Source organism: Peromyscus leucopus, chromosome 11 (genome assembly GCF_004664715.2).
Source record: "Peromyscus leucopus breed LL Stock chromosome 11, UCI_PerLeu_2.1, whole genome shotgun sequence".
NCBI classification, from domain to species: Eukaryota; Metazoa; Chordata; class Mammalia; order Rodentia; family Cricetidae; genus Peromyscus; species Peromyscus leucopus.
The window spans coordinates 58932057-58951817 of NC_051072.1; the positions used below are offsets into that span (position 1 = coordinate 58932057).

General features: G+C 39.7%; 1 protein-coding gene across 3 annotated transcripts in view; it reads left to right on the top strand.

Annotated features, from left to right (window-relative positions):
* The window catches only part of Vcan (versican), a 103249-nt gene that overhangs the window by 16232 nt on the left and 67256 nt on the right, over window positions 1-19761 (top strand). For all 3 annotated transcript variants that reach the window (XM_028854152.2, XM_028854149.2, XM_028854151.2), the window contains exons 3-6: window positions 933-1307; window positions 4561-4735; window positions 4815-4942; window positions 19045-19338. In XM_028854152.2, the coding sequence (XP_028709985.1) occupies window positions 933-1307; window positions 4561-4735; window positions 4815-4942; window positions 19045-19338 (972 nt within the window). The remainder of the gene's footprint in view (window positions 1-932; window positions 1308-4560; window positions 4736-4814; window positions 4943-19044; window positions 19339-19761) is intronic.

Consider the following 19761-nt stretch of genomic DNA (forward strand, 5'->3'; position numbering starts at 1 on the left):
CCTCTGCCTGAAGGAGGGCCCAAGGAGGGCTCTTCAGACGTTAGGCTTGCTCTCGCTCATCTCAGGAAGTACTGTGTGGAATTCTTCTTTCATTTTTTTTTTTTTTTTTAATTTTCTCTAAGGTAATGTGGTAGTTACCTTAAATGATTCTCATCTCTGACCTGTTAGTGGAACAAGTTCAGGCTGGCCTTGGAAATTTGCCTGCCTCAATTGCTGGGCTGAAGAGGGCTCTTAAAATAGGAGCCTTGCCCTTTCTCGAGTCTTCTCAAGTACCATTTGAAAATTCTCACTTTGTCTTCAAATGTTAATTTTTTCATTATATTTTCCCAAAGTAATATATTTGGCAGTTATCTGAAATGGTTTTTCTCCTCTGATCTATAAAAGAAAGTGTTTCCCCCTTTCAACTGCTTTTCTTAACACTAGTCTTGCTTTTTTGAGAGAAAGAAGGGGGAAAGGGAGGGAGAGAGGGAGGATCGATTTTTTTCATTGTGGTCTAGACTAGACTGGAACTTAGAGTAATGCCCCTGTCTCATTTTCCTGAGTACTAGGATTATAGGCACAAGTACCCACCGCCCTAGCTTGATCTCACAGTCTGTGGTGCTGTGTTCTAGCCTGCCCTGTTCTTTTCTGCCCTTAATTTTTCGCTTGTGCTTGCCTTATTCTTCCTTTTTCTCATGTTAAATACCGAGTGACAAATGCTTTCAAACAAGCCCTGTGTTTCAGTGTGCAAAGGTGAACATCATTAATCCGCATCATTGTTATAAAGCATTATCGAAGTTCCGTGCCATTTTCTTTATATAAATCATTCTCAGGTTTCCGCACACTCAAGACGTAATGAAAGCTCTCTAACTGTTGCCTGTCCATTCACACATTCAATAGACTAGGTTTCAGCTTTTCAGGACTACTCATCTGATATTTTGTCTTTCCTCTAGCAAAAACGGAAGAAGGCCCCCCTGTGAAAGGCTCTCTGTCTGGAAGAGTGAGCTTACCTTGTCATTTTTCCACCATGCCCACCTTGCCGCCCAATTACAACACGAGTGAATTCCTCAGAATCAAATGGTCCAAGATGGAAGTGGACAAAAACGGAAAAGACCTAAAGGAGACTACTGTCCTGGTGGCCCAAGATGGCAATATCAAGATCGGTCAGGACTACAAAGGGCGAGTGTCAGTGCTCACGCACCCTGAGGACGTGGGTGATGCCTCCCTCACCATGGTCAAACTCCGTGCCAGTGATGCAGGCGTCTACCGCTGTGATGTCATGTATGGGATTGAAGACACTCAGGACACCATGCCACTGACTGTGGATGGTAAGGCTTTCAGATTTGTAAGAAAGTTGTAGCGTGAGACCCAGGAAAGAAGTGTGGGCCAGTACTCAAGGATGTCTGTTATTCAGGATATGAACAAGTAGAAAACACATCAATCCAAGAATCTTTGCTTTTCCCCGAAACCAAACTTACTCATTAAGAAAAGGTACCTTTTTGTGAAGCAGCTTTATTGATTGAGTCTAGTAATGTACAATATACTGGAAATAATGAAAACCTCAAGATATAGTACATAGTTCTTCAATTATTATTTTAGTGCTGAGACCTACCGGTGATTGCATCAGAATACTATAAAAACTATTCTACTTTTAATTTTGGTGTTATATATGTTGTCTTAGTTACTTTTCTATTGCCATGACAAAAACACCTTGACCAAGGCAACTTAAAAAAAGACAATGTTTGATTTAGGGCTCACAGTTAGTTACAAAGGGTTATGACCATAAGGGCAAAGACCACAGGCCAACAGGCCAGCAGCATGGTGCTGGAACTAAAGCTGAGAGCTTACCTCCTTATCTTTAAGCAGGAGGCAGGGAGCTAACTGGGAATGGCGTGGGCTTTAGAAAGTCAAAGCCCTCCCCCAGAGACACACCTCCTCCAACAGGGCCACACCTCCTGGTCCTTCTCAAACAGGTCTACAAACTAGGCACCAAGACTTCAAACATATGAACCTCTAGGGGACATTCTCATTCCAAGTACCACATATGTCTACACATAGATATGTACATATAAAACGTTTCCCTTTTTGGTCTTAATTCTATTAGTGTGATTTTGGGGGGTGCTGAAGTTCAAATGCAAGTTCTTGTGCGTGCTAGGCAAGTGCTCAATCACTAAACTAGAACCTCAGCCTCCTTTCTTTGATCATGAATGAGTGCTGGTGAGTTGGCTCAGCAGAAAGATACTTGCTACCAAGCCTGACAAGCTTAGTTTGATTCCTGGAATCCACACAGTAGAAGGGCATGCGTTTACCCATGCCTCCGTGCATGTGCACACACAGACACACAAAATAAATGCAAAAAAAGCCTTTGAGTTTAATTTCAAGAAGTATCATTTAAAAGTTACATTGAAAACCTAACCATGATTTATATCATAATGTCTTACAAAGGCAATCAATATTTGAATTTTCAGTTGGTTCAGAGCAAGAAATCAGAGTAAAAAAATGTAATTTTAACACTAGCTGCTATCCATTAAGTTTGTAATGATACATTTTACCTTCATCCTCCCTGTAATGGTGGGTCATATGTCACTTGAGCTTAAGTTAGAAGACAAAGCAAAGAGAAATTGCTTTAATTGGGCACACACATAATGCCGCAGCTCTTGGAAGCAGACTGTGTTGGCAAGTTATTAAGCAAAACTCTAATACCCAGACATGATGGAACAGATTTTCCTCCAGCTCCCAATTTCCCTATAAAATATTTACCTTTTAGAAATACATAAAAGGAGTTTTATTAAAAACTCTTTCTTGTTTAGCCAAAAGGAAATGATTGGAATTTTGGGTGCAACAAACAAATTCCCTGAGCATCCTTTATCATTAAATTCATCTGTTTCCTGTTGCCCATGTATCCACTAAATCCCTGAGCTCTTCTGATCCCTGAGTTCATCATTGATTTTAGTTTACCTATGATTGTAGCTTCACATACATGTATATGCATAGCTGTATATCACATACATTCACGCTCTAAAATTCTCAGTTTCACAGCTTCTTACATTTTTTTTCATCATTAAAGACAGTAATTGGTTTGCCTCTTGCTGCTCAGAAACAATATCTTCCACCTAATCTTCTTAGCCCCGTGATGTCCTCAGGTGATTCCAACAGCTGCAGACACTTACATATGGATTGAATGTTCCTGCCTGAGGCAAGGAGGCCCTCTGCTCTGTCCCCTCTTAGTACCAATATTTAGCACATGTGGAAGGTTTATAATTCCGAAGATTACTTAAAACTTTAACCACTATAATCCAATTAAAACCCATTCAAGTTCTTATTTAAAGCTTAAAAGTTATTTTAGGGTATTTCTCATGCTTACTAGATGCATGTTGTCTATGTTCTCCCAGACAGTTTTAGAGAGGTCACATGAAGGTAGATTGGCATTTGATGACATTCTGAGACATGAGAGATCAGAAACAGGAAAAGGAATGCTCCTTGCCAGTCAGTCCATCTATGAGTTGTTATCCAGCTCCCTTTGTGTGGACACTGATAACAGACTTTATCTGCAAGACAGTCATTCTAGTCCTGCACAGTTCTTTCCTGGCTTGTCTGGAGACAGAGTCACAATATGAAGAATAACATGACAGAGAGGGTCTGATAGCCAGTCTGACTGTGGGAGACAAATCTGTCAACCCCAGGAAATGACTAGGACTCAAGGGGAGTGATTGACAGATAACTTAGAAACCACAATTCATTTCAAACAACAACAAAAAGTGGTCTTGAATACTATGAGTTGATCAAATTTTACTTACAAAATCGGGATGCCCCCATCTGTATTTTGTGATGACTTCCTTGGCATATCAGTTAGATTCATTTTGAGGAATCAGATTTCCTCCAGTTAAAAATGGATAGCATGTAGAAGCAGGAAGAAAGGATCAAAAGTTCCACCCCTCAACTGCTCTTTCTTCATTCTTTGACACTCTCTTGAGACCTAGAGCACAGTTTCTAACGATTTCCTTAGCAATACATAAAATACAACAAAGTGGAACCTGAAGCAAGCATGCCTTGCTTTTGGGGAGTGTAGAGAACTTTATTTCAGTCCTCTGTTGGCATGAAAACTGTATATTTGTATTAGTCATACCAGATAAAAAAAATAACACTAGCCAGGTAGTGGGTATGGTGCATATTTGGACAGTGCTTTGTAATCTACCCAACCTTCAGATCAAATAAATGTTAGATCTACTGGATAAGACAGGAGATTAAGGTTCAGAGAGTGGGACTAGTTTATGAGTAGGGAGCAAAGTGATGATGGAAATAGGCATTGTCAGGAAGACAGCCTGGTGTTTTTCTCTACCTTATCACACTATCTGTGAAAGTAAAGGTAATAATGCTGCATGATTCAAGGACGTAGCATGAGGAGCAGGACCCCTGGATAAGTGGCATTTTTAAGTGCCATCAATCTATAAAAGTTTTGCATCGTAAAAATAAGTAACCGTGATAATATTATTAGTTGGCATATTATTTCATTCTGAAGCTTTGCACAATCCAGCGGGGGCTTTAAGCATTGAAACAGTCTGCGGTTTGCTGTCTTTGCAGGAGTCGTATTCCACTACAGGGCAGCCACCAGCAGATACACTCTGAACTTCGCGATGGCTCAACAGGCTTGCTTGGACATTGGGGCAGTGATAGCAACGCCAGAGCAGCTCTTCGCTGCCTATGAAGATGGATTTGAGCAGTGTGATGCAGGATGGCTGTCCGATCAAACTGTGAGGTAAGAGACCCGGGCCCCAAAGCTTGTAAGTATTAATTTGCTAGTGACAGTGCCACTTACCTCTCCTTTGCCTCCTCAGATATCCCATAAGGGCTCCCAGAGAAGGCTGTTATGGAGACATGATGGGGAAGGAAGGGGTCAGGACCTATGGATTCCGCTCTCCCCACGAAACCTATGATGTGTATTGTTATGTGGACCATCTGGATGGTAAGACATTTAACCTTCTGTAGCTTCATATGAATTGAGAAAATTAAGAGAAAACCAGAACCCAGAGCATGGACCAAGTCTTCAGGCTTGTTTGCATTCCACACAGCAGTATGTTATTTCCATGACTGTATGATTTTGTGGTAAGATAAGCCAAAATTACAGTGGAAAGAGAGGGAGGGGTGTGTAAATGGTTATGCAGGATGGAAATACCTTGGCCAGTGGCAGATTCTTCACAGCCATGCTGCCTTTTTAGAGTGTTCAGAATAGAAAACTGTAAGGGTGGCACCTATTCTAGGGAGAGCCAGGTAGAAACCCTGTGGTGACAAGCTGCTGTGACTCCAAGTGAAGGTAAACACAACTCCCAACCAAGCAAAACACTATAAATTGGCAAATGAGGTGGTATCAGATTTCTTCCCACATCTCTTTTGTCACATGGATTTCTCCAAAGAGTCATTCATCCAACCAATCCACACATTCAACATGACATAAAGACACCTACTGTTGTAGGTAGCCTGCTAGTTACCAGGGATGTGAAAGCCAGCTTAGATAAAGCCTTTTCTCATCAAGATGGTATAGTCTGATTCATTCTAGCTCTGCCATTTCTTTCTGCCTGAGTAAAGAGTATTTACATTCACCAGGGAAAGAGTCTAAAGAGTACCAAGTAGTTTTCCAATAAAAGGCTCAAGGGATGGTATTTACCACTCTAGCGGCGGTGGGACCTTGGAGAATGGAGCCAATAGATGAGGTGGACTAAAGTCTCATGCAATAGTCAGCTTTATTCAGAGCATCAGACATTTTATACTCTGAGGGTTAAGAGGAGCCACATGGGTACAATCACAAAGTGGGCGAGTTGCATGTGGCAAAAACGTATTTTTTCAGAGAGGCATATCAACAAATAACAATAGCCAGTGGTAACAAATAATCTGAAGTAAAGTCATTCCTATCTGATACACCCGGGAGGTGCCCACAAACACATTCCAAAACAATTTCATGTTTTTGAAAAAACTGAAGTCACAAGACTCTTGTCTTGTTTTCTTGGAGTTTTTTCACAAGCACTCAGAATTCTCCTCATACAACTCCATTCTTGGATCGTGTTCCAACAGGATAGAAGTTTCTATGACTTTTGAAATGGATTTTCATTTATAGTGACAGGTATCTTAGAAGCACAAGTATTTAAATAGGTGATATTAAATTGACTTATTCTTGTAATTTTGACTGATATACATCGTTTTATGTGTAAAATGAGGTTAGAGGAGATAGTCCCTCCCAGCATTAAAATTCTGTGATTCTGTTTGTTTGATGTTTTCATTGTTTCTTTGATCTTTTGAGTTTGGCTATGTTGGCCAGGCTAATCTCATACTGGCGGACTCAAAAGCTCATGCTCTTTGGCCTCTCACATAGCTGGGGGTCAGGTGTGTGTCACTTTGCCAGGCTTTGATTATACAATTCTGTTCACTGAACGAGTAGTTACAAGATGTGAGAACTAACATATAAGCAGCCCACATTTTCCTTATGCATTGATTAAATGTGCCTTCAAGGGTGCTTTAGCATTCTTGTCAAATGATTTGATACCAGTAAGTATGTTTTCTGAGAATCCGATGCCATGGCCAACAGCTCCTGTTTTTGTGTTTGGGCAAAGTGAGACAGAGATATTAGCAAAGCTACTATTGATGCATATAAAATTAGAAGCTTTCTCTTCCTTTTATTTTAACTGCTTTAAATATCCTTAAAATAGTTTTTAATAACAGTTTTTTTTTTAATTGGAAATGATTAATTGGAAGATGTCACTCCAGTAAATAGATTTCCTATTGCTACCTCAGTAGGGTGGAGATTTGTATCAAGGTTTTAGCTTAGACTAAAATCTCTCAGGACCATAATGCATCTATATCTATATGTCTATGTCTATGTCTATGTCTATATCTATATCTATGTCATCTATCTATCTATCTATCTATCTATCTATCTATCTATCTATCTATCTATCTATCATCTATCTCTTCTCCAGAGCCAGAGATAGCTTATGAAAGATATTTGTAAGATTCAATCTCTTGGAAAGAACTTTATCAAATCTTATTGATATAGTGAACATTCAAACACAAATCTTAAGCCAGACTTCTTGATGAAAAGTCAGTCTTGTGCACTCAGGGATCCTGAGTTGTTGGTCTAGTCTCCAATGTCCCTTAAAGGAACTGCCTGAGTCCTACTTTCTAAGACTGTTGATGTTTTGAAAGCCTGGATGGTAGACATCTTCCAGGGATCTCTTAGCCACACTGTACCAGTTGGGAGTTGCCTCTCACCATCTGCAAGTGTCATTTTGGTGTTCGGGAATTAAATTCTGTCAGAGAATAACTCCTGGTGTATTTATCAAACTTACCCCAAGGAAATATTTATTAGTCTATTCTTTTTTCTTTTTCTTGTTTTCTTTTCTTTCGTTCTTAAGAAAAAAAAAACAAAAAAACAAAAAAAAAAAACCAAACAAACAAACAAACAAAAAAAAACAGGCTATATAGCCCGCATTGGCCTTAAACTCACAATCCTTCTGCTTTAGCCTTCCCAGTGCTGGGCTTACAGGCCTGGGTTTGCTATTCTTCATAGGAGTCTCTTCCTCCCTCTGTAATCACTTAGTTCCAAGGCAGGTGTTCTATGTGAAGTTTGAGCCTGTCTCAACGTAATCCAACTCTATTGTGTAATGTTACTTGGGATAAATATTTCACGTGTTTGATGACGCCAAACTTGTCATGTGGAATGTAGCATGGCAAAATCAACAGACTTTGAACCATGTTGTTGTGGTACATGAAAGATGAAAGAGAAAGAGAAGAAAATCAACACAAACAGTATGTCAAACACTGGTTAAAATCTGTGTCAACAGAGCAACAACGCTTTTGTTTCATAGACGTTTGGTGATTCTGGGGACACCCAGCATGTTTAGAATGACATTGCTTCAGAAGCCTATTCTCCCTTGTGCATTGCCCATAAGAGATTGGGAAAATCCTCAGACACTGCTCTTTTCTCTCACTTTGAAATTGGAGTGGGATAAAGGTTAAATAAACTTTTGTGGCTGGTGATGTAGCGGAAGGTCACAATCATTCTTCTAAAGTTTCTCTCGTTCCTTTGCTAAAGTTCTGGCCTTTAGCTGAATTGAATTGACAAAAATTCATGTGAAAAGTTGATAGCACAAAATTAATTCTTTTTTTCAATTGCTGTTCTAAAAAACGGTAATTTGAAAGTTTGCTATTATGCTCATGAAACATATCTCTATTGCTGCATTCATGGATTTAATCATTTCCACTCATTTTTAATTGTGTTCAGGGAAGCCAAATATATGAGAAAGAGTGAAGGCAGTGAAAATTGTAGATCCTGACACTAATTTTTCTCTAAATTTAGTTATTTATCATGAAAGATATTACATTAACAGAATGTTAAACATTTTTTTCTTTCTTAATTTAGAATGTCATATGTACATTGACATTTTTCTTAAAAGTTAGCTCATTATATGCATTCCAACCAGTCAAGTTTCTGACTTTTCTAAAGTGGTATTTATAGCATAGTTTAGCATATGACTATAATATTCAGTTTTGTTTTGAAAAATAACTGAGAAACTATAAAAGGGCATATGTATCAGCTATACCCACTCCACTACCCACTAGTGAGTACTTCAACATTAGCTTGTCTTATTAGAAATGTCCTAGACCTTATGATGCTTTGTTAGATATGATTTAGGACAAGAATAATGTTATTAAAAATCAATGGGAACTAGGGTTTAAAATAGGAATGCAGATGTTAACATTCATGAAATAATCATTATTATATGTAATCTCCAGTTTCCTATCAGCTGAATTTTAAAGATGTTGAGATGCCCTTGATGTAGAGCTGAAATGACAAAATGATTCAGAAAAATAGATAAAAGCTTGAGACTCCAGAGGGCCTGGATTTGTGATGAGGTTACACCCCAACAAAGAGATTATAAATTGAATATGCATTTAATATGTAGCCTACGAGGCATTATCACTTAGCAACATCAACTTGAAGAGTACCAGTTGTTGCTCTTCTCGGAGAGAATGGCTGACTGGAAGCTCTGGCTTAATGCTGGCACCAACAGGGTAAGAAACTAAGCTGCATATTATTGGTTCCAGAATATGTTAAAACTCACAGTTCATATTATGATTTTACGGAATATATGTTACTTTTATGTCCCTGGAAGTCTGATAATCATAACTCAAGCCCTGGCCTATGGGGGACCACCAGTACTTAGTAAGGGTGAAGACCATGCTGAAATGAAGGCAGACTCACGAGGCAGCTCACTTCTTCAGCATCAAGAAAAGAAAGGTCAAGCTAGCCATGAGGCTGTCTGCCTTTGATCTCAGCACATAGAGGCAGAGACAGGAAGAGCTCTGGGAGCTTACGGCCAGTCTGGTCTACAGTGTGAGTTCCAGACCAGGCAGGGGTATGTATTAAGAACACTAAAAAAAGAAAATCAATAAACAAAGTATCTTTGGAGAAATCCCAATATTGAAGGGGAGGTGAGCACGAAATTCCACCCCTAGCTGAGGCACTATTCACATTTGATACCTGCTTTGAGAGGGAGAGTCAGAGCTCCCACATTCCAGGGTAGGCCCCACTTTGAAGAGCAACTAGACAATTCAAACTGTACTCATGGGGGTAGATACGGGAAGAGCTGGGAGGAGAATTAATGTAATTAAAAATATGTTGTACAAAAGTTTTAAGGAATTAATTAAATACCATTTAAAAAGAAATATCTGGTGCTGTCCTATGCTGCCATTCACCACTTGTCAGGGCATGGGCAAATTTTGCGTCTTTAGGCTTTAAACGGTTACTTTGCAATTTAGAGTATTTACTTTTGAAGCACGGTCCAGAGACTGAATGAGATAATATGTGTAGCTTTTACTACATCGTATGGCACAAAGTTAGTGATTAATAAATCGTAGCTGCTGTATCACTTATGGGGACGAGAGGTTCTCTATTCCCACGGCAGTCAGAGAAGAAAAGCATTTGAAGCCACACCTTCGTCTATCAGCTTCTACAGGAGGTGAATGTTTCTAGCTGTAAAGATTGTTAAATGTTGAAGAAGTCTTTGGAAACTATGAAGTTCCATCCCTAGCGATTTCTTAAAAATAGACTTGCTGTACAGTGTTAAGAGTGCAGCGCTCTGTCAAAGGCAGCTTGAGTCATGGTACTTTGAAGGACAGAGGGATCAACCGGAAACAGAGCATCATGAAGACAGGATCCTATTGAATGTGATTAACTTAATACTGGAACATTATTGAATAATTAAAAGATAACACTGCGGCAAATAAATTGTTTTCTATTATCCCTCCGAATTTGTTTGAAATGAATCTACTCTGATTAGATAGTGTCTGCCTGTATCACAGCATTCAGGATCATTCTGGCCTCTCCTTCTCCACAGAGCCATGTACCCACAGACACATGGTGGTGGGCTTGCCCTTTGGGGGTCTAAATCTTCCTGAAGGTGCTTTGTGAGTTACTGTATTCTCTGCTGAGGCTGGCAGACGGTTAGAAGGTGTGCGTGCCCAGCGGCGGTTATGGCAGGAAACAATTCCCAGATGAGATAGCCAAGAATAAGCTGAAAAGAGTACAATGTGAATATTTCAGCTAAAAATACCTCAAACTTAAAAAAAAAAATCAATCCTTTTTAAATGAAAATATTTGTTAGCATTTCTAATGGTAGCAAGTGCCTGTCAGAAAATAGTTGGCTTTTTTTTTTTTAAAAGGCTTTGTATTTTCTCTGCAGATAAATGGGAGTGTGATGAATGAGGTCAGAGAGCCTCCCTTCCTGGCTGACCCATTAAGTTCCCTTGCAAATGAATCAGTCCTAGACTTGCCTCCTGACGTGACTGATTGCCCCAGAGTTCCTTCTCTTCTAACTGTGGAGACCTGTGTCCTGTCTGCTCATGGCCTGTGTTTTCTAGGCAGCCCTGCCTTTAGGTTTTAACCTCAGCTCCATGAGCTGGCTGCCATTCTGGCTCTCTGGCTTTCACAAAGGCTCCCAGTGTGCTGAGAGACCTCCCCTGAGGACCTTCTCTTTTATCTGTTGTCTCTTTCCTTTATCACCCAGGAACCTTGAATGGATGATGGTGATCACTGTCTGAAAATATTTGCCTTCATTTCTTTCTCTTGCTAGTCTGTGGGTTCTGGGAGGGGAAACACCCATACAAATTCATCTTTCTATCCCTAATATGTTATAGTCACACAGTAGATGTTGGACAAATAAGCAAAGTGAACAATTTAATTTCTTATTGTCTCTATGTAAACTGTAATTTACATGCTCTGTGGGATGAATGGAGCCCCAAAATATTTTATAAAAACAAAAGACTAAACAATGAAATGTTAATTTTTAAATTTGCATGTGTAGCCATAAACGTCTTCCTCGTTTCATAACTGTCTTAGTGCTCTATCGCTGTGAAGAGACCCCATGACCATGGCAACTCTTTCAAAGGAAAGCATTTACTTGGGGCTTGCTCACAGTTTCAGAGGTTTAGTCCATTGTTATCATGGTGGGAAGCATGGCAGCATGCAGGCAGACCTGGTGCTGGAGGAGCTGAGAGTGCTACATCTGAATCCACAGGTAGCAGGAAGAGACACCTGGACTGGGCTTGAGATTTGAACCCCCAAATTCCACCCCCAGTGACACACTTCCTCCAACAAAGCCACACTTGCTCCAACAAAGCCATACCTCCTAATCCCTCTCAAGTAATACCACCCCTTAATGACCACACACTTAAGTATAAGAGCCTGGGGGAGGGGGAGGGCATTCCTATTCAAACCATCACATACACTAACATTTCCTATTTGTGAATCATTTTGTCATTCACTTTTGGTTTTGCTGCTCACAAACAGTGCCCTCTACAGTTCTTTAGCAGACCTGTTTTATAACCACAAATGCACATTCACCACTCTGACCCTGCCCTTTTTCCTACCAAACATTGTGCTTCATGGGTTTTTCCACAAGCACAGACTCTGCCTGGTCTTCTAAGCCTCAACAACCTAGGCTGCTGCAGCCTGCTTAGTCTGACTTTTCTTTCTCTACTGTGACTCTGAGTGCATCCCAAGCACCTGGCCCTGGCCCTCTGCAGAGCTTGTGTATGACACCACACACACACACACACACACACACACGCTGTGGTGCACTGATTAGCAAAGAGAACACTCCCCCAGCCTGTCTTTCCAACATTATCTATTACTGGCATTCAAAAGCTAGTGCTTCCAGAATTTCTTGATTGGCTCTTCTGGCTCACACTGGGATTTCTTGTAAAATAAACAAACAAACAAACAAACATTCTGCTTTAAAGTTGGTTTCATGACCTTTGTGTTTGTTTTGATTTCTTTTTTTTTCTTCAAATATGATGTTACCAGATTTATTTCTGAAAAAATACTTTAAGCTCTCAGTTTGAGAAAAGGCAAAAAGACCACAAGTTTCTGTATTTTATTTCTGAGCCAACATCAAGGGATTGTCGTAGGCATGGACACACATAATAGTTAACCAAGAAATTCTTGATAGAAATTGTAGATTTTCTTTAAACTTTATCTTTTTTTCTCTCTCTCTTTAAATTGCTGGTCATTACTTTGCATATTGCTTGAAAATACTTCCCCAAGTCTGTGAGATGTCATTTAAGTTTTTTTCTGGGACCCTTTGAAGTTAAGAAGTTTTTAATTTTAACCAAATCTAGTCCATCCATTACTATGTTCTTTTGGTGTCAACACTAAGGAAATATTGCCAAATCTCCAGTCATAAAACTTTCCACTTGGTTTTCTTCAAAGAATTCCATGACATTTTGATTGTTGTTGTTTTTGGTTTTTGAGACAGAGTTCTCTGTGTAGCCCTGGCTGCGCTGGAACTCACTCTGTAGCCCAGGCTGGCCTTGAACTCACATAGATCTGCCTGCCTCTGCCTCCCGAGTGCTGGGATTAAAGTATGTGCCACCATGCTCTGCTGAATTTCATTACTTTTAATTCTCTTACTTTTATTTTGATTCATTTTGAGTTACTTTTTATATATAACATGAGATATAGGTTCAAAGTCATTCTATTGCCCGGCACAATTTCTCATAAGGTGTATTTTTTTTCCATTTAATGAGTTTTTCACCCTCTTGAAAACAAACCAAGCAGACACATATTTATTTTTGGACTCTCAATTCTATCATATTAATCTACTTGCCCATCTTTATACCTCTAGTATGTTGTTGTTGTTGTGATTTTTGATTTTTGAGTTAGAAGAATCGTTTGTAATACAGGCTGGCCACAAAATTTCTGTGTAGTTAAGGCTGGCCTTGCCTCCTGATCTTCCTGTCTCTACCTCCACATGAAGGGGGTTATAGATGTATATCTTAATTCTTGACTTACAGTACAGTATTGCCTTATTGCTATAGCTTTATAGAAAAGTTTGAAATTGGAACACATGAGACCTCTTCTGTTCTTCTTTCCCAGTGTAGATGCTATTCTGAGTCTCTTGGGTTCCTAAATTAATTTTAGAATCAGCTTGCCAGTATCTACAAGGAAGTCAGCTAGGATTCAGTAGAGATTACATTAAGTCTCCAGATCAAGTGAGAGTATTTGGCCATCATAGCAATCGTAAGTCTTCTGGTTCACAAACATGGGATGCTTTTCTGGGGGGTTTAAATATTTGATTTCATGCAGGAATGCTTTTAGTTTCCAGAGTATAAAATTTACAAAATTTTGTATAATTTATTCTTAGTATTATATTTTTGATGTGAATGTAAATGGATTTTTCTTAATTTCTTTTTCTAATTATCTACTTCTGGTGGTCAGAAATCAATTGATTTTCATGCATTCCTCTGTACTAATAGACTGGTACATAACTGTACCAGTCTATTAGTGCTAATTTGTAGTTTTGCCTCAACCTCAGCCTAGAACAAGTAAGAAATTTGGAAAGCACATATGCACCTTTCTAGGGTCTTTACTCCCAAGTGAGAAGCACTGGCAGCCCAGTGCTGACCCTGGGTTCTGAGCTTCACTGAGGTGATTCTGCCAGCCCAGAGCATCCCTGTCACGGCTTGCAGAAGACTGACTTTTTTGCAGGTCATAAGATCCAATCTTAGTGGAACTGACATATATTTGCAGTATATATAAATAGTGGCTCTTCCCCCCTTCCTTTTTTTTTATTATTAAGAAATTTTCTGTTCATTTTACATACCAACCACAGGTGCCCCTCTCCTCCCTCCTCCTGCCCCCCAGCCTTCCTCCCCAACCCATCCCCCATTCCCATGTCCTCTAAGGCAAGGTCTCCCATGGGGAGTCAGCAGAGCCTGGCACATTGGCTGAGGCAGGTCCAAGCCCCTTCCCAGAACCAAGGTTGTGCAAGGTGTCCCACCATAGGCATTGGGCTCCAAAAAGCCCACTCATGCACCAGGGGACAGATCCTGCTCCCACTGCCAGGGGGTACCCCAAACAGTTCAAGCTAAACAACTCATGCTTATGCAGAGGGCCTAGTCCCGTCCCTTGGAGGCTCCACAGCTATTGGTCCATGGTTCATGAGTTCCCTAAATAGTGGCTCTTTAAGGAGGCAGTGAACAGTGTTTATGAGATGCTATGCCAAACACGTATAGTTAATTGATTTGTGACCCAGAGGAAAATAAATATTCATTTATTCATTTTTAACATTATTCATTTTAAAATACATGTATATGTATTTTAGTCAAAATATGACAGAGAAAGAGTGAAAGAGAAATCCTTTGAAACAGTTTGTCAATACTTTGAAGCCAATGATTATATTGAATTGCTGTTAACACCATGTGCTCTGGCATATTTGGCAAGTGGTTTTGACTCACGGGTACCTAGATGCTGGTCTTCTTTGGTTACTTCCAATTTACTCATTTCAGCCAGCGATACGCGGCTCACATGTAAGTTTTACCCAACTAACAAGGTTATTTATCACATAAATTTCATAGTGAAACTAAAAGCAAAGGCAGGGATTTTGCTACTTTACCGAACCGATATTCACAGCATATAGTTTAGTACAACAGAACCAATAAGCACATGTGGAAAAAAAGAAACTTAAAATTTTTGATGCTGCCCAGCAAATTCCCTGGTTCAAAAAACCATGGTGAGGCCGCAGCTTTGACCACAGAGAACAGCCATCAGCTTTATTTAGTATCCTAGGATTGCTCTGGACTTGAGCTTCTTAACAGTTCTGCTGGGTCTCCTGGGAAGAAGTGTTAACATTTGCACACCAGGGATCATTTTTCATGCTTTAATTTGTTTCGCCATTTCTTGCTGTTTCAGTATGTGTCACCTTTTAGTCTGCCAAGAAGCCTCTTTCCCATCAGGCACTCAGAGCATGGAAAAAGCACATGGCATGCTTTCAAGGAGTCTTGCAGTAGCTACTGGTCAAATTAAAGTAATTTTCCTTAATATTTCTGATGATGTTAATTCCCCTGATTAAGAAAGTTCTAGTTTGTGCAGTGTCAACAGATACTAAAATCTAAATGAAGTGTCTTCTAGTTCCTTCTAGACCAGTGGTTTTCAACCTTTGCAATGCTGTGACCTTATAATACAACTCCTCCTGTGGTGTTGACCCCCAACCATAAAATTATTTTCATTCCTATTTCATAACTGTATTTTGCTACTTTCACGCATCATAATGTAAATATCTGATATGCAGGATATCTGATATGAGACCCCTGTTAAAGGGTCATTCAACCACCAAGGGGTAGTGACCCACAGATTGAGAACTACTACTCTAGACCATCCCTGGAGAGGTAATCAAAAGGAATAGGTTAAAGCTTGAAGCAGTTAGCTTGAAAATGTGTGATAATGTTTATATGCATTTTCTATCTGAATAGGCAAATTATCTTGTATAAAATCCCCTGTTCTTCATTATAGTCTATGTGAACAGTAACATGACTATATATGTATAAACTTTAAAAAAATCCACATAGCTGTTTTGATGAAACCACTCCTATGAATGTTATGGTGGATTTCTTGTCAAAGTCGAAGAAGTCATTGTCCACCTAGGAGGCAGCTGTCTGCTAAATCTAAAATGACCTTGGTTGCTCAGGTACGTGTGTGGATGAGAAGCGACAGAGCAGAGTTGTCCTTTGCTAGTCAACTTTCAGTTTCCTCCCCGAGGGCTCTGCACCTGCCTCCTAAACTGTGAAGATGGTGCTGGGATAGTAGCATGAGCACATTTTCCTTATTTGCTGAAAGTCATGCCCTGTGATATTAAAGAGATGACCTCCTCCATTTGGTTTAAATTGCTGTCTTAGATACATGGCCAAGGCACCCTGCTCTGGTCCCCTTCTTCTTCACTTCCTGTCCTTGATACAACTGTGGGAGGCAACTGACTACATACTCGGATTTGTTCTCTCTTGCTTTGGTTCTGTCTGGTAACCTGATTCACTTTTTCAGTGTCTACAAAGAGGCTTCCTAGTAGCTACCAGAATTTTAAGATATGTTTACTATAAATCACTTGTGAATTCTTTACTTCGTTGAAATACGTGTCTTTAGAGCAAAAATTTCCAGAGTATTTCAAGAGATGAACTCATCAATAGATGTCCAGCTCCAGGGAATCTGACATCTTCTGGCATCTGAGGGAACTGGCATGTGTATGAGTATACACACAGAGAGACACATATACATACATATAAATAGAATAAAAATAAATATAAAATCCAAAGTAAATGAAATTAAATCTTTCCAAGGTTGGAAAGGTTCTTACACATAAATGCAATGGAAATTAATCAGTCTTGGGATACAGAAGTTCAACTAGTAAAATCATTCTTCTGTGGATATCACAGATATTGAAAGGAAATCATATCTTTCAAGTGAGCTAAATCATTGATATAAGGTTAGATTTGATGATAATTCCTACATGGAAAGTTTACTAAGTAGCTCTTCATTGGTGAATGAAAATGACATTTCCCTTTATAACCATTTTGGCAATAACTAAATCTTTATTCATTTTAATACCCAGCTGTGTTTGCCCTTTAAAACTGGGATCCTGTTATCCTGGGGCCATTGTTCCTTATTAGCCATTTCTCTGGTTTCGTCTGTAGAAGCAGAATTTTCCATAATTAGTGAGATTCTTTGCTTCGGTCTGGTTGGCAGGTCACTCGTGATAGTCTCTGGGAAGAGTAGTTTTCTTTTAGAACAGAGTGTCTAACAATGCAGGAAGCTGAGATAGCCAGAGTGATGTCATCTGTGACAACAAACCCATGAGTTGTGCCTTTGAGGGCTAGAAATAGGCATGCTTGCCTCCCTAAATGTGCATCCATTTCAGGCCCAAGCCAGGTGTGATACCAAGGAGAGTGAGGTTGCTCAGGCTGACACCTCCCTCCAGTCCTTTCCAAGTTGCTTTGTGCCAAGTCCATAGACGAAAATTCAGGGATTCTTCCAGGTAGTGCCAGAGTTAATTTTATTTAATGTGTTGCCTGAAGAGCATGGGGGAAAAAAACACGATTTCTAACAAGAACTAGAAATGACATTGTGAACACGTATTCTTGAATGCACACTGTGTAACTGGTAGAGGGACTCTGAGGCCTTTAAACTTTATGTGGGTGGGGGTTGACATTGCAGGGGTAGGGAGGGGAAGGTGTTCTTTGTGTGCATATTTGGATTTAGGATTATGGTTGTTGTCGCTGTTCACCAGTCTAGGTGATATAGTATATAAAACCATTCTTAACCCCCTGGTAAAAATAATGTTCTTTATCTAGCAGCTCTTAGTGGGGATTTGCTTTATTTTTCCTGGTACAAATTTTGGGTTTATAGTAAGAAAAGCTGATCTGTATATGTTGACTTTTTTTTTCCTATGACTAATTTTCTTTTTTCTCATAAAACTATCACACACTCAGACTAATGGCACCATTTATTTAAGCAGTTGGCTTGTTCCATCTGGCTTGGGTCTATGGTAGATCATAGATCGACATCCTGAGAACTCTGTGTCCTTATTGTCTCAAATATCATAGAGCTAGAAATCATCTCTGAGTTACAGAAACAGAACTCCGACTTCTGCCATACTGGCCTGTTAAAATTTTAGCTTCCTCTCCATCTCAGTTGTTCTCTTTCCTGTTCAAGTTATATTTATTTAGGTGTTTTTAGTGTTTTGTCTGACTTTTAGCCATTTGTGATCATATCCTAAAAGCATCATTTAATTTTAGTTTATTTTAGCAAAATTGTTAACACTGGTTGCCCAAATAAAATACAGGTTTAACGACTGAGTCTTCCAGAATTTTATTTTAATACAAGTTCATGAAAATGAGCAGTCGTCTCTGCTAATTGGATCTAGTGATGAGCGCAGCGAGTGTTCAGGATTTGCTTGTTAATCGATCAGCAGGTATGATAGTCTATTGATCTTGCTTAGAACCCCTGCTGACATTTCTGGTGACCTTGGGAAAATTAGAACACGTGTCTTCTTCTCTGGGTAGAGCAAGAAGGAAAAAAAATGAGCAGGGAAGGGGTTTCCTCCATAGAAGCTAGGGTCCCTTAAGCTGTTCAGTGGGAGCTGATGTCAGCCCTCAGACACCCTTAGCCTTGCACTGCTGTGTGGCTGTGGCCTACAGAACCTTCACAGCAACCCTGAGCCAGGGAGACAGGTGGAATGAAGAACCCTTTCATTCCTGTGGCTTCCATCCTTTCCCAAATCAGATTCCTGGGCACTTTTTTATCTTGTAGTTTGATCAAGAAACTTAATCTGTTTGGGCCATAGTAATATGAAGGAAGGACTACTGTTTGATTTTAGGGTTCTCTGGACAGGATGTTGAAGAATCACTTAGAAAGATTTCTTTTTTTTTTTTAAAGTGGTTTATCAAATGTTATTAGCAAATGAATGCTTTTTGGAAGGAAATACATGTATATATACATACACATATATACTCATGCACATGCACACATACACAAACACTTGTGTAGAATTAAACTTGTGTGGTGTATTGTTTTTATTTTATGGTAGTAACAGTTTTATCAAAGTAACCATGTTGGTACTTGCTTTATCCCATAAGAAGCTGCCTCCTTACTGTACAAAGTATCAACATATCCTGTCTGCATTTATCAAAACAGGAAGAGAATCAATAGTAAACCTAAGGCTTTTTTTTTTCCTCTTCTTATTCCAGGTGATGTGTTTCACATCACTGCTCCCAATAAATTCACCTTTGAGGAGGCCGAAGAAGAGTGTGAAAATCACGATGCTAGGCTGGCGACTGTCGGGGAGCTTCATGCAGCTTGGAGGAACGGCTTTGACCAATGCGATTACGGGTGGCTGTCGGATGCCAGTGTGCGGCACCCTGTGACTGTGGCCAGGGCCCAGTGTGGAGGTGGTCTACTTGGGGTGAGAACCCTGTATCGTTTTGAGAACCAGACATGCTTCCCTCTCCCTGATAGCAGATTTGATGCCTACTGCTTTAAACGTAAGTGTTTGATATCTTTCTGAAAACTAGAGATTTTAAAAGCTGCAGCAAAGATATTCACTGAGGTTCAAGTAGAGGTTGGGATGGATTCTGCATCCTGCACGGTGTGCATGGAACAGAGACAGTTCGGTGACTTAGATGCAGCAGACTTAACACTACATAATGGTTAAAAGAAGGTAGGGAGCTGGGCAAGTGGGTTTTCTTGAAGGGGATGGGAATGTCAGATTAGAGTCTTAGGCTCACTCTGCTACCCAAATTCACAGAACACACCCTGAATTGTCATTTCCTGTTAATTGGAGCCTTTAAATGCAGTTTCACTGTTGGCATGTCAACGTGCAGCCAACAGCAGTTGAGTTAAATGTTTGAATCCTGTTTACGTTTTCTTTGATGTCATTCTTATGGTAAAAAGTGGACAGTTATAAA